Here is a 15,198-nt window from a genome sequence, read left to right as displayed (position 1 = left end):
TTACCTTCCCCATCTTCAATCTATGCCTCTCAATCTTCCCAAGGATGCCCATTTACCCCATTTATTTATAGATCCCATCAAATGCAGAGCTGTGGAAACAGGCCTCGAGTACTCTCCAAAGGGAAGCAAAACAACCCTCTTGTTTTCGGTACCATGTAAACAACCTTCCACTGATTAGAGTTTCCTGCTTTGCGAGGCCGAGGAGCCAAGGGGACTGTAGTCCAAATGCCCTCCTTATAGTTTGCAAGGAAGCTTCCTGAGTTGTGTACTAACTACTCAACCCTCCTCCCCTTTTCCAAACCTGAAGCCCCAAGTAGGCAACTGTAAGCTCGGCGCCGGCGTTTACCAGCCTTTTCGCGTCCCAGCGGGCTGGAAGCCTCTAGCAGACTATCTCACGATTCGTTCCTGCCCTTCTTGGCCGGGTTAGGTGGGGAGGTCCGACTCAGGCCAAAAGGGGGATAGCAAAACCAGGGAGCCCACCACCCAACTCCCCCCCCCCCGTAGGGAACAGCCGAGAAGCCGGGAGGAAGCGAGGCCTCAGCCGCCGGTAAGACAGACGACCAGAAACGCAACCCGCGTCCCGCACCAGCCCGTCTCGCCTGGAGGAAGTCGGGGAGAGGAAGATTTCCTCGCTGGCTCACTACCCCTCCAAGCCTTCCTCACCTCAGCGCGCATCCATCCCAAAGTACCCGCCGCCGCAGCTCCTGCAGCCATTTCCCATAGTCCTCGCCGCGGACAAAAGTTATTGGCAAACCCCCTTCTTCGCTTTCGGCATCGCCGCCTCTTTGACTCTCCGTGCTAGGAGGGCTGGAGCAGCAGCCACCGCCGCCGCCGCCGCCACCGCGCTCACTTCCGGCTCTTGGAAGGAAAGACTGGCGGAGGGAGGGAAGATCGGCGGCAGCGGCAGCAGCAGCGAGAGAAGCGCCTTGCAAGCGCCGCGGGGTGGCTCTGAAACTCCTCCGAGGCGAGATCCGGGAAATGCGGCCCCACGTGGTTCCCCGCGAAGGAGTTACTCACGCCAACTTTCTCTCGGGTGGGAGGCTGGCGGCCGTCTTGTCGGCGCGGTGATTTTGAGCGAAGCTTCTCCTGATTACATGTGTGTGTGTGCTGAAAAGGCAACGAGGGATGGCTGCGTCTGCCTCGGAACGACGAACCTGCCAAAAACCCATTACCACCCGAGGGTTCGGGGGGGGGTAGTGTGAACCCCGTTTATGGTTCGGTGTATGTCGTGTGAACCCTGGGAGAAAAAATGTGGGTCGCTTCAGCCAGCCATGGTAGTAGTCCCCAGGACTATGGTTGGGCAAACGCTATTTCTTTCGACTTAGCGTGACACACGTACCCGCGGTTAAGTCAATCAAGATTTTACTCAATCCAATTAATTGACACGCCGTAACTATTAAGCAATTACGTGGTTCCCTTTGACGGAGAAGGACGTGCTAACTGGCCTGTTGTCGCTTAACGTTGCATGCAGATCAAGTCATGGGTTTGTTCAACAAACCATGTCTAAAAGGCCAACCTTATTATTCATAAATACATCCATAAACTCAGCCTAAGTGACGTTGCCTTTGTTTGTAAATCATGATTTACCTAACCCTATTTTTCTGATTACAAACATCATACATCCTGGCTCTCACACTACTTGATAAAGTAAACAAAATAACCAAGCTCACTAAATTGTGTTCTTTTCAAACCTTACCTCCTTAATTAGTAAATTCTAAAGAAGCAGTACAACCAAGAATTGGTATAACTGCTTATTTTTTAATCCCAGTTTAGGAGGACAAGAGAATAATTCCTATTGTAATAATAAACCTTACACCAACTACTGTCTGACAGATTTTCCTTCAAAATAAGAGAGGCTGTATTTGTAGAAAAACACTTGATTCCACTGACCTGAAAGGTAAACCAATTTGCTGTTTGAAAAGCAGAGAAGGTTTTCAGATAACATAGATTGTTTTTGTCACAGTCTCACTTAAATAGGAAAATTCAAGGGTTTTTTTTAGGTCTGAAGAATTAATCATGGAGTTTCACCACCTGATTTTTATACAATTACCTATGTGGCTGTTAAAGGCACAGGAGGAACATTTATAACCATTTTGATTAGCTATCGTATTACATCATTCTTTATGTATGTACTTGTGATTGTTCTGGGAAGTACTTGGATATTGAACAGACTCTGATGTCACCTGAACACTGCCCTCTTCATATTCATCTGCCACACAGGCCACTCAGAATGTAACTTTACAGGTGACTCATAGTTCAGGCGGGCTTCACCTGTTTGTTCTAGCAACCCATGCATGTTTCATCAACTTTAGAACAGTTAAAAGTTCAACAGCTAACACTTCCGTATTGGGAAAAGAGTTTTTTTTTAATTTCTGCTTGTTGCACAGCTTCCTTTCCCTCCTCACCAAAAAGGAACAAAAATAAGTCCTTACAAGTTTCCTTGAGATCCCCCCCTTAACCTGAATCATTTTCTGCATTCCAAAAGTGGAATAATATTTATTGTTAACTAGAACTTTAATATTTTGGATTGAAATGACTGCAAACTGTAGAAGGAGCAGACTACGTATTTAGACGCTTCCCACTGGCTGGGTATTTCTTAAAACTGGTGATGGCAAAAGAGCAGTGGTATGACAGGGGCTGGATTTTATGCTTGCTTCCAGACAACATGACTTTTGTTCTTTAGGATGTGCTGTTTATGGCAGTATGTATGATGTGTTGGGACCAGGCTGAGGATGTCACCAATTTCTACTTAGGAAATTGCATTTTATGTAGCAATAAGAATGATACAATGGTTATTTCTTCTGTTCTCCAACCCTTGGTTCATGTCCCAAAAGGAGAATAGTAATTTATTTGGGTGTTATTCCCATAAGTAAAGAATATATCATTACTATAATTACTATAGATGTGACAGTTTGAACTTGAAGCATGTTAAAAATATTCTCTATTAAATCAGCATACAATCCTCTTATAACAAAATCTACTTGTTGTCACTTGGACAATGCGCTTTAATATATTATTACAGTACTATTCATTTTAATGCAAGTTATTACAATACTATTACGAACATAGAATCATAAGGTTGGAAGGGATCTTGGAGGTTTTCTCCAGAATTTCAGTATTGATTTCTGAAACGTAATGTCTTTATATCATTAGATTGTACTAAAATGTGGTAAATTACTGGGAAATTGCACAAATATGTGTGCAGGAATGCAAATGCAAGATCACTGAACCCTTGCAAATGGTACAGAAGGGGAAAAAAGCACTGAATGTACTCAAGGAAAGCTAAACAAAAACAAAGGAAGAGAGATGAAGTAACACAAGTATAGCATTAAAGTATTGATTAAACAATGCATTTTTCCAGTTTGTTTAGCAAATAATTAAATAATAACATATATTAAACATTTGTGTGTGTGTGTATAGTGTAAATGTAATATATGTTTAATGTACCTATAAGTACCATTCAAAAATTCCCAGTAAAAATTATATACAAGAAAAAGGGGGAAACAGATTGCCATTGGTCTATAATTGATGTGATACGAAATATGATTGATTTAATTAAGTTAGTAGCATCAGTTACAATCTTTTCTCTCAGGATATGTAGACAAAACTAAAAATGAGATCTTTTTACTTCTGAAGATTTTATAATTGAGTGTATAAATTATAAATTAATTGTTTTATAAAATTTAAAATAAAGCCTATATGATAATATTTTCTGAAAATTAATCTATCCTAAAACTATTGTGTGTTATTCTATTTAGGCAAACATAGCCACTAAACTGTACATTAATACTTTAAAAATAACAATATTATACAAGCCAGAACTCCATACAGTTGCCTTCAGTAAAGCCACTAAGTCCTGGCTGCTCCGGCAGGCCGGGGGGGGGGGGGGCTGTTGAAGTATCCAGCCTCAAACTGTTGTTTGTCTTATTTATTCCCTTCCCCTTTGTATTGTAAGCCGCCCAGAGTCCTTCGGGAGTGGGCGGCATACAAGATTAATAAACTATAACTATAACTAACTATAATTTGTAATATTATACACATTTATAGGGAAAAATGAAATTAAATAAATATATGGCTGAATAAGCATGTATAGGGCTAATATATGCCTGGGTAAACATATATAGGATTAATATCTGTAAAAATAAAAGACTACTTGACAACTCTTTTTAATCCCTAATTAAAAATGTGGCCAAAGTCAAACTTCCTGACATGTAATTAATATTGCAGGAAAACAATATTAGCATGAGATAACATCATTAATCAAGAATGTATCGTATAGAATGAGAACTTGATTATTTATTTGCATCTGCTTGTAGCACTGTTTATAAAATTAATAAATGCCTTCTAGCTGACATAAAATATTGATTAGTAAAATCAGACATATGAATATGTATGAAATATGACTACATTCTGCAGCCCATTTTTTAAAGTGAATATATTTTAAGAAATTTGTGATAAATGTGGGAAATATGTTCTATAATTGGGCAGAACAAGAAAAAATAGAACAAGAAAAAAAACCTTTATTATAAAATTTTATGCTATTTTTCTACCTGAAAATATTCTAAAACAGCTCTCAGGTTAGGTAATAAACATTCTTTAGATTTTTTCCATTTGACCCACTTATTCAATAATACCAAATGAGTCATTCAAAAGAATACTTGCTGAGGTTATTTTTTATTCTCATATTGTCCATACCTCTTACAATCTTCTTTCCATATGTACACATTTCAGATTATGATTGGTCGTTCCGTGCCGAGTCACTACATTTTGAAAGCAGGAAATAGAGAAGCTTCAATCTCATTGGTTGAATACCTGTGTATATTCTTTTCCTAAAGGACACAAGAAGCAATTACTCATTTCATAATATGCCGTATTTAGACTGTCATTTGAAGATCTTCAGTAGGGATGAGATAATAATTTACAAACGAGACTCTTGATGAACTGGAGTTTATTACTTAACTTATTTATTAAAATTTATGTAATCTATGGCTCAACCAGATCCTGCTGGGCCACAACAGGTTGTTAAGTGAATCTCCCTTCCTCATTGACTTTGCTTGTCAGAAGTTGCAACGGGATGTGACCCTGGGACACTGCAAATGTCATAAATATGAACCAGTTGTGAAGCATTCGAATGTAAATCAAATCACCATGGTGATGCTGCAATGGTCATAAGTGTGAAAAATGGTCATAAGTCACTTTTTTCAGTGATGTAACTTTGAATAGTCCCTATATCACCTGTTGTAAATTGAGGACTACCTATATATTTATGACAGTTGCCATATCCTGAGGTCATGTGATCACCTTTTGCAATCTTCTAATAAGCAGTGTCAATGTTGAAGCCCAATTCATTTAACAACCATGTTATTAACTTAACAACTGCAGTGATTCACTTAACTATGGCAAGAAAGGTCGTAAAATGGGGCAAAATTCACTTAATTACTGTCTCACTTTGCAACAGAAATTTTGGACTCAGTTGTGGTCAAGGACTACCTATATTGTGAAATAAAAATGGTGTTTTAATTTGCTGTACAGTAAGTGGATTGCACAAATAGGAAGGGGTCAAGCTATTTTCCAAAGCAACTGAAGGCCAAACAAGGAATAATGGCTGGAAACTTAACAAGGAGAGATTCAATTTGGAAAAGAAGAGAAATTTTCTGACAGTGAGAGTAATCAACCCATAGAACAGCTTGCCTACAGAAACTGTGGGAGCTTCATCACTGGAAGTTTTCAAGATGGACTGCCATCTGTCAGAAATGATGCCTAAAGTAAATAGTATATTGATTGAATATTAGAACATTTAAACTACACTTTTAAACAGTAAGTGCTAATTAAGTAGCTGATTTCATTACAGAAAATAATGTATAACCCTAAAAGAAAAGAGCACTGTAACAAAAATAACTCACATGACAAGGAGCTGTTGTATTTTATATCAGTTCATTATAATTTTAAATCCTCTCTGAGTAGGAACATAGCTTTATCAAGACATCAAACATTATATCTTAGACATGATTGTATTACAAAAATCTTTTCATTTCAGCAGATCAGACAGGTGCATGTGTAAAGAACTGTTTGATGCATGGTTTGCTCATGTATATTACTAAGCACTGAAAACAACCTGTCTTTATAAAACTTTAAATAAAGCAAGGAAAAGCATTATCATTTTACAACATGAATGGGGAGCAGTGTTAAAGGTGGACAGTGGCAGGTAAGATGTAAAATAAGGCAAGTCTATTCCTTTTTTGCTATCTTTTTTTCCATACACTCCTCTGTTTTCTCTTTTAATCCATCCGCCAGCTATTTGGGTTTATCTTACTCCCTTTTCAATGAAAAAAAGAGAATACCATTCCTCATGTCATCTTGTATCTTCTTCCTTGCTCTTTCTAATTATTCACTGTGCCTCCATTCTCCTGGAGCAGAGAAATAGATCTATTCCTTTCCATTGCTTAATCTGCTATAATGGCAACATTATTGGGTTTTGAACAGGGGTGAAATGCTACTGGTTTGGACTGGTTTGTCTGAACCAGTAGTAAAATTGCTACCAGTTCACCTGAACCGGTAGTAAAAAAAAAATGCTAGAAATTGTGCCACACAGCTAATTGTCGCACAGCTGATCGTGGGAACATTTTTTTTTACTTTTTAAAGCATTTTTTTACTAACAGTTCGTGTAAACAGGTAGCAATTTTACTACCAATCGTAGTTCCGTCAATCAGCTGTGTGACGATCAGCTGTGCCGCACAATTTATATTCACAATTTATAATCCTACTTTCTAGCAAATTAAATTGTGCCGCACAGCTATTCCCCCCCCCCCGCTGTTCTACTTACTTTGCAGACTCTGAAAAGGCTTCTTAACCCAGTGCGCACCCACGTACGCATGCGCACGTGAAGCAAACCGGTAACAAAGCAAACTGGTAGGAGACTTCAGAGCAATTCACCTCTGGTTTTGAATACACTAGAAGGTCAATCCAGGTCGAGTAAGCAAGGATGGGGGAAATAAAGATAGAAGATATAATGTCCTTTTAAATTTTAGTTTGTCTTAAGGTTAAATAATTCTGAGTCAATTAAAAATGAAAAAGGGTGGGATGAAAGAGATATATATAAGATTGTGCATTTGAAATTTATTCATACATCAAATTTATATAGCTGTCTCACATAGTGACTCTTGCTGGATAATATGCTTCTAAAATTGTTTCTCTTTTCCATCTTTGAGGTAAGTAGAGCATCTCAAACTTGATAATGTTTCAAATTTTTTAAAGATTTTAGAATCAAAATTAAAAGAGGGTCTGCTCTGAAAATAAGAGAGTCAAAGTAAAACTGTAAGTTCTAGATTCAAATCAATCTCTAGGCACAGAAACTCACTGATGAGGCTGCAATTCTCTCACACACAAACCTACTTCACAGGACAATTGTGAAGATAATATTTGAAGAGGGAATTCTCTGCATGTTATCTTAAGCTCCTGGAGGAAAGGTGGAATATTTTGAACACCTAAATAAGGGCATAGAATACAGTGTAATATTCAGGATCCAAAGACTGTGTATATTGAAAGGACAGATAGATAGTGTGTATGAGAGATGGATATTGGAAAGCCCTTCAGATCATCTAACAGGTTTTAATACTATTTTCAAAAGTGTTTCCTGGATATTAAGAAAAAGCGTTTAAGAACAAAGTCCAATCAACAGTATTTAATATCCATCTCTCATTGCTTTATGAATGCAAAGTAAAGCACACTGATACAACACATCCAAACTTCAGTGTTAATAGGCTCTGAAGTGGTAGTGAATGATCAGAAAAGAGATGTTGACAACTTGTTGACAGTATCAGGTATGATTGCAGTTGCTATAAAAAGGTAACTTCCACTTTTAGCATTATAAAGAAAAGAAAAATACCACTATAATAATGTCCTTAAATAAATCCGTGGGAAGGTTATGTGTAGACTGTGGTTTAAAGTTCTGGTCAAAGTACTGGAAGAAGGATAACAGTACAGATCTAGAAAAAGTCTAGTAAGTGTTGAATTATTGGGGGGGGTGCCACTCTCCTACAATAGCTGGACATTTTTTTAAAAAATTAGGATAGGTGAAATATAAAAGTGGTATTTATCAAAACATATGTCATACAGATATCAGGAAGAGAAAGGGGAATTTTTCTCCTCTCTCAGTGTTAGAACTCAAGGTCATCAACTGAAACTAAGTACAAGGAGATTTAGACCAAACTGAAGAAGCAGCTTTGCTACATAGCACATAAATTGGGATTTTCTGCCAACGATTGTTGTAAAACAGCAGCCAGTTTGGATGATTTTTCAAGGGGACTATACAAGTTCAGGAAGGATCATGCTATCAGTATCAATTTACTACCTGAAATATTGATTGCTGGGATGGCTACTACTTCTAGCCCATTGGAGCTTATCCTTCGTGTTTAATAAAGAATGCTGATCTATACGGTTTGAACCTCCAGATCTTACCTTATTTATTTTTTATTCTATATTTATTATTTTTTATAAATATGTTTTTATATTCATAATTTTTAGAAAATGAAAAGGTCAGCTAAGAATCTGAAGTTCTTTCTGCAATAACAATTTTAAGCATCCATCTAATCTCTGAAGTCAGTTATTAATATTCTATTAGTACTCTGTGTTCTCGTTTTAAAAATGTTTTCCCAACCTCAGGGCAATTGTGCATTCAGTTATTTAAAGAATTTATTATCTGTGCTGGTTCATGTTTTGATAGTGAGATCATTTTGATCCATGACAATATTGATATATTACTATATTGCTTTTAAACAAAGTTTAGTGGAGGTTTCCTTAAACCATTTATTTCACAAAAATATGGTATTATTTTGTGGTTCTTTTAGAAAGGGACCCTACTGGCTCACCTTTCCTGGCTGGCTGAGACTTTGGAAATGGCTCTTTCCATTTAGGTTTCCTGTTTCTTGAGATTAGATTCCCAGTGGATATTCTGAGGATTAAAATGGGTGGGGTTGACAGAGCAGCATTTATTAAAAAATAGCGTGGACTTGAAGGAGGCCAATGTCAGACCAAGAGGACAAACCCTATTCATAAAAATATTTGTACATATACACCATTCCCTGCCATAAGAGAGATGGCCAAAAGCATAAACATCCAAATATAAATTGAAAAAGGCAAAATTCCATAAGCATCTGAAGCTATACATTTGAGCACTTGTACAGCAATATTGGCACTTAAAAAAAAAGATTCCATTGATGCTGGATAGTTTTGCTGTGTAATTCATGACCTTGACTGTTGCACTTTGTTTTGTGCCAGTCTCACAAACAACTTTATTATTATTTTTGTTGTGGCTCCCATAAATATTTGGTGAGATAAGATGGTGTACTGCTTATGAAAGTAAAAATACAGAAATAGAGAGCATAAGTTTGTCTCATTTATCATTCTTTGTGAATATGATAGCAAATCCCAGAAGTGCTTTTTTCAAAAAGCAATTGGATTTTCTTGTTTTTTTCTTTGAAAATGTTTTGCTTTTCATTCGAGAAGCTACTTCAGTTCATGATGAGAAGCTAAAACATTTTTAAAGAAAAAAACAGGGATGGGTTCCAGCTGCTGCTACTGCCGGTTTGCTCAGGGACGCGCTGCACCTGTGCATGCACAGTGCCAAAAAAAAAAATGCTATGCATGCACAGAAGCAAAAAACAAGATGGTGCCGCCTATGGCGCCACTGAGACAACCGGTTGAGGGGCGTGGCAGGCCAAGTTACTACCTACTCAGCTGAACCGGTCCAAACTGGTAGGAACCCACCTCTGGAAAAAAAACCAAGAAAGTCCAGTTGCCTTTTACAAAAGCACCTTTGGGACAACCATGACCTGGATGTTTGACAATTTCCAGACACAAGATTGTAAACTACTGTGTATTTGTTAACTGTATTATATTTGTGCATTAAATAAATGCTGAAATGTTGAAAGACAGAGAGCTCTGGAACATATTTACCTATTTTTTAATTTTAGAGAATTGCATATTTGTATAATGTACATTCAGTCAGAATATTATGGGCAACTCACACCGTATGCATTATTACCCAGAACTATTGGGAATTGTGTATTGTTTATTTGACATTATTGTGCCAAATACTATTCCTAGTCCTTTAGCCAATGTAGAACTGACATGAATGGAAAATATACATATCCCTTAAAATAATCAGATATTTCCATCTGAGATTTCTAAGAAATAAATAAGTTTATGCATAAGAGTATACATTGTATTGTATATACAATTTATATTTATGGTGGGGAGGGCATGCAATCAGTCCTGTAGTGTAGATCAAATAGGAAGTATCAGTGGTTGTTATATTGAAAATTCCAGTAAACAACTTATAGAATTAATTACATGAAACTCAGTGGTGGTATGCTGCCAATTCGCACTGGTTTTGGCAAATTGGTAGTGGCAGCGGTGCTAGGCTCTGCCCACCCACCTAGACATCATCAAGGCACATCTGCACAAGCGCTCCCGCTACTGAACTGTTAGTGAAGAAAATAGAATACCATTACTGATGAAACTAATGTACATTTTTACAATCACATTAGATATTTGAGCAATATTTATCTGCCAATTCTTAAGCATGCTAATCGTTACAGATACCACATATAGCTATTTTGAAATAATTCCTAAATGTATTGGAAAGCGAATCGGTAATCAATGTATAATTTTCTAACAGTTCAGATATCTCGTTAGGACAAGTATAACTGTTCATATTCTGGGATGTATATTTATTCCATATTTAAATATTTATTTTCCCTGTGATTGATGCCTGTAGAAATGAAGCAAGAATCAATGGAATTGAAGCCACATTTCTTTCTTTGACATTTATCATTGCTATAATGTGTTTTAAATAGTTTAATGTCACATTTGAGAGCATTAAGAAGTTGCTATGACTCTAAGACTAAGTCCCCTTACATATATTTCTTGCAGAACACCTGTGTCTAAATTGAGTCGTGTGCCTTCATTAACAATGCAGTTTTGTTGTCTGAAAATTCCATCTCTAGCAACCTTGCTGAGTTGATGGGGTGAAAGGTGAAGGTCTTACTATTTTGGGAACTCTTGGGGTCACTACATCTTTGTCCTGCCTTTTTTCCTTGCTTTAGTTTCTTTTTCAAAGTAAACCGATGACAGAAATTGTACTTGATAGTCTGTGAATACCACTGATACTTTCCCTGTGATTACAAAGGAAATATGATGTCTGAACACATTCTAAAATAAGCCTAATTTTCAGGAACAAACAGCAAATTTCTTAGCAACAGATACGTGGTACAGTTTTGCCAAATTTGATTTCCTTCTTTGAGAAAGGGAAAATACCTGGCACAGGTTCCAAATTCTTTACTCTCACTGGAAAATCAATTATAATTTCCTGTAACTGGTTACAAAACAACTGGAAAGACTATTTTACAAAGATTATTGACAATAGGTTTTTCCTTTCCTTGTAATAATAGTACCAGGAGAAGTTAGCATTAAGGTGTTGGAAAGAAAATCTATCTGATTCAGTTCCAAGCTAGGAGAAAGATGCTGGAAACAACATGGAGGCTGATTGGAAAGGAAGTTTATTGAAGAATAAAACCACACACAAAGACAACATGCCACTGAACAATTAACTAGATGAGTGCCAGGATTTTTATACAGGTCTTGAAATGCTGCTGGTGTGTGTGTGGAGTTGTGTAATGAAGGGGCTTGTGTTCTGAAAGGGTGTTTGGAAATTCCTATTGTGGCTAATGGCTTTTGTTCTGTACTGGATCTTGGGTGAGGGGCTGCTTTCTAATCCTACCATTCTGCTTTTGTTAGCTGTCAAATTTTGCTGCAAGAAGTTTCAAAATATGCTGTCTTGAATGGGCTTCTGCTGGCAGTATTTGTTTGGCTTATGAATGGAGTCATCTAAATAGTTGACTTCCTCTTTTAATAAGCTCTTTATAGCCTCAAGTGCTGCCATCTGCTGTGGGCTATTAAGAAAGACTGGGGACTTCTTTCTGCCTCTAAAAACCTGCCTCTAATGTTTCTCCATTTCTCCTTTAGGGAAATATAATATTCTGCCTTTTTTAATATCTGCCTTTCCAAAATATTTCATTCTTTTTAAGGGGCTTCCCACAAAGGTCACATATTATATGGATGGGATAACATTTATTGCAGTATACTATTAAGGATCTTAATATATGTATATTATTTCTTCAAAGATATGGTAGCCCAGAGTGGTAAGAAATTGTTGACACTAGCTTGGAACCCATGCATTTCATTTTCCTCTGACCTCACAATTTATAATTCCTTCAACCATGCTGTTGTAAGAGAAAAAGAGTTCAGGCAGGAAATTCTTGATTCCACCCAGATATAATTAATAGTATTACCATTTAATGAATAAATCATATAGTGAATGTTTTCACATCTTAAAATCAAACAAGCCAATCACATTTTAATTGTGTAAATTTAAATTGTTTAAGTTATCATTCAGTATATTATATAAATCTCAAACTGGATTAATTCCTTTGTATGGAACCTTTGCAAAGGATAATCTAAACTGATATTTATAATGTTCTTACATAACTTTCCCTCAAAAGGCAAAGTAGTTCCTTTTTTTCTTTGCAGTGACTAAAATGCAGGCTAAAATGACTAAAAAGTAGTCATGAAAAAGAATGTTTTCCCAGCAGCATAGTATTTCCCCCCCAATTTCATTTTATCTTGTCTAAAGAATTAACCAACACTCCAATGCATTTATGAAAGGTATTGTGTAGAAGGAAATAGTCCTATTAATGTTACTTCTTCAGTTGTCTATGAAGAGCCAGGAAATTGACAATTTATAATTTATTTTTTTTCAGTTACACAAAATGTTATTTTTATTACTGTAAATTATGTTTAGGGTATAATTCTGTCCTCTGTTCCAGAGACTATAGGAATTTCAGTATCTCCCTCCAAGATAAGCGACAAAAGGGTGGCAATTGTGTGGGATGGGTGGGGCTAAGAATTTGATTGACAATGAAGCCTCCAACCACCTGCAGGACAAACAAAGATTAATTGGCTAGGTAGGCCATCCACAACATTCAACCCTATAAATGCATAGTTTTTATTAAGGTTGGTTATAGTAGCCAGATGTTCACACTGGATTTGGCACCTTTGTCCACCTAAGAAGTCCTTACCAAGAATCTAAAATAACCAGAAATTGTTTGATGGTATTTGCTTTATGGTATTTGAAGAAAAAACAACAGAGCCTTGTCACAACTTTATCATATGATGTTTGTCCAAAGAGGACCTTGACATCTAACAGGTTGTGGGCTGTTTACGATGTGTCTGCACAGGTGGCTGGTAAGGCCTATACGGGCACAAAACGTTCTGCCATATGTCGGGGAGACATGTGTGGGCACCACTGTTGCAGCATTTGTAGCTCTGGCTTTGCGAAGTGCTCACTTCTCTTGTGCTATGGTTGTTCTTCTATCCTCAGATGTCTCGCAGCCTATACTTTATCAAATATAATATACTTGAATCCATGCATATTTGCTTCAGTCCACTTGGTGTGCTTCCAGCTCCCTAGCAACTTTACTGGGAACTGAAATTCCACAATTTACAAGATAACTAGAAAAGCAGATTTTCAGCACGACATACAGTAAACGTGTTAGCCCTTAAACTACCCTCGTTTCACTGAGGCATAGTAAGTAGAAAAAAAGATTCTGCAGAGTTCCATGAAGCTGATTTGCTGCAGGACTAGCATATCTGAGCTGCAAAACCCCCAGATTTCTACATGACGTTTTCCTCTTCCGTTCAGTGGCCAACCGGATTTCTGCAGTCCAGACAATGATAAGCCCTGATGTCTCCGTTCCAGTGCTACAGATTGGAGCGTTTATTCCAATTGGCGATGTTGTTTTTATGGTATATTCCAGATGCTAGATAGTGCATTCGACAGCAGGTTGCCCCATCCTCCCCTCCCCAATCCCTCATCCTTCCCCCCAAATAAAAACAAGCAAAGGGAAATCATCGGCACATTGTCAAAGGAAAAGAACCGCCGTTGGCTTTCCCTTTCAGATTCCGAAAACACACACAAACACACACCCGGTTAAGGCTTCTCCCATTGGCTCCTCTGCATTCCGTAGCTCCTCCTCCGGCTACCCTGCTCAAAGCAGTCGTGTCAATCAGGTTAAAAAAATTAAAAAAAAACCAAGCGCCGCCCGCTCTTATTAGCGCCACGTACCTTCCCTCGGCGCAACGCACCTTCATCGCTTAATTTCTCGTCGCGCAACCAAAATTGGTTGCCCGAGGTAGCCCAATCGTAGCCCTACGCGATTCCCAGAAATGGGAGCGCTTCCGCCAATCCCGGCGCTGCAAAAGGCGGTACCTGTCACCATGGGAACGAGGAACTAGGTTTGTCTAGAGAGCAGCTTGGGGCTGTATCGGCAAAGAGAAGGAGGGAGGGGAAGTAAAGGAAGGAGGGAGGGAGAAAGGAAGAGGGGAGTGCACGAAGCAAACCCCAACGCCGGGATATCTTGCTGTTCCGGCTCGAGGATTCCCGTCGAGAGAAAGCAACCTGCTTAGGATCACCTGGTTTCCACCTCTAGAGCTATGGATCCTTGCCGGAGGAAGCAGGTAAGATTTTTCTCTTAATGCCGGAGCCGAGCAATGGGTGATCAACTTGGGTTACCCCAAATTTCTTCCTTATCCAACAGTGCTCGGGGTTTTGTTTCACAATTGCATGCATTGTCAAAGGGGGTTATAAAAGGGTGGCCGGGCTGGCCGTCCCTGGAGTGTGCATTTCTCCGCGGGAAGTTGGAAAACTTGACAGGCATCGCAAGAGAAGGTTGCAGTGTGGGTGAAGCAGAACCGGTCCAAAAGATTAGCATCTCGGTTTCTGTCTTTAGCATATGGATTCAGGATTCATCATTGGATGGCAGCAGGAATGGCAGGAAGTAAAGTTTCTTGAATGTCCTCCGTTCCTTTGGGATGAAAGCAAATTTTTGCAAATTACAAATTTAATGATTGAAAGTCAGCCAAAGGTACAGACTGAAATGGCAAAGGTTTGTATAATGCTGGCTTGAGTGAGGGCAAAAGCGCTTGAACAGCACAATGTGGTATCACTCATTAAAGTAGAGGTAGGGAAGCTAAAATGTAGAAGTTACCTTGAGGTGGTTACTTACGTTTCACTATCCCGTATGTCAGACACTAATTTTCCAAAGTTTAGGAAATATGTTGTTAAAGACAGTTTTAAAATGG

General features: G+C 38.2%; 2 protein-coding genes across 2 annotated transcripts in view; one reads left to right on the top strand and one right to left on the bottom strand.

The window, feature by feature from the left end:
• Positions 1–3,626, bottom strand: part of PIK3C2A (phosphatidylinositol-4-phosphate 3-kinase catalytic subunit type 2 alpha) — a 57,157-nt gene extending 53,531 nt beyond the window's left edge. The window contains 1 exon segment of the mRNA XM_032222584.1: positions 664–3,626. The gene's annotated coding sequence lies outside the window, so the exon portion shown is untranslated.
• Positions 3,627–14,323: 10,697 nt separating this feature from the next.
• Positions 14,324–15,198, top strand: part of NUCB2 (nucleobindin 2) — a 45,897-nt gene continuing 45,022 nt past the window's right edge. Inside the window, exon 1 of the mRNA XM_032222572.1 lies at positions 14,324–14,574. Coding sequence (XP_032078463.1) covers positions 14,551–14,574 — 24 coding nt within the window. The 5' untranslated portion in view covers positions 14,324–14,550. The remainder of the gene's footprint in view (positions 14,575–15,198) is intronic.

This window comes from Thamnophis elegans, chromosome 1 (assembly GCF_009769535.1).
Source record: "Thamnophis elegans isolate rThaEle1 chromosome 1, rThaEle1.pri, whole genome shotgun sequence".
NCBI classification, from domain to species: Eukaryota; Metazoa; Chordata; class Lepidosauria; order Squamata; family Colubridae; genus Thamnophis; species Thamnophis elegans.
Note: the sequence above shows the minus strand (reverse complement) of the source record. Positions and strands in the feature narration are given on the sequence as shown.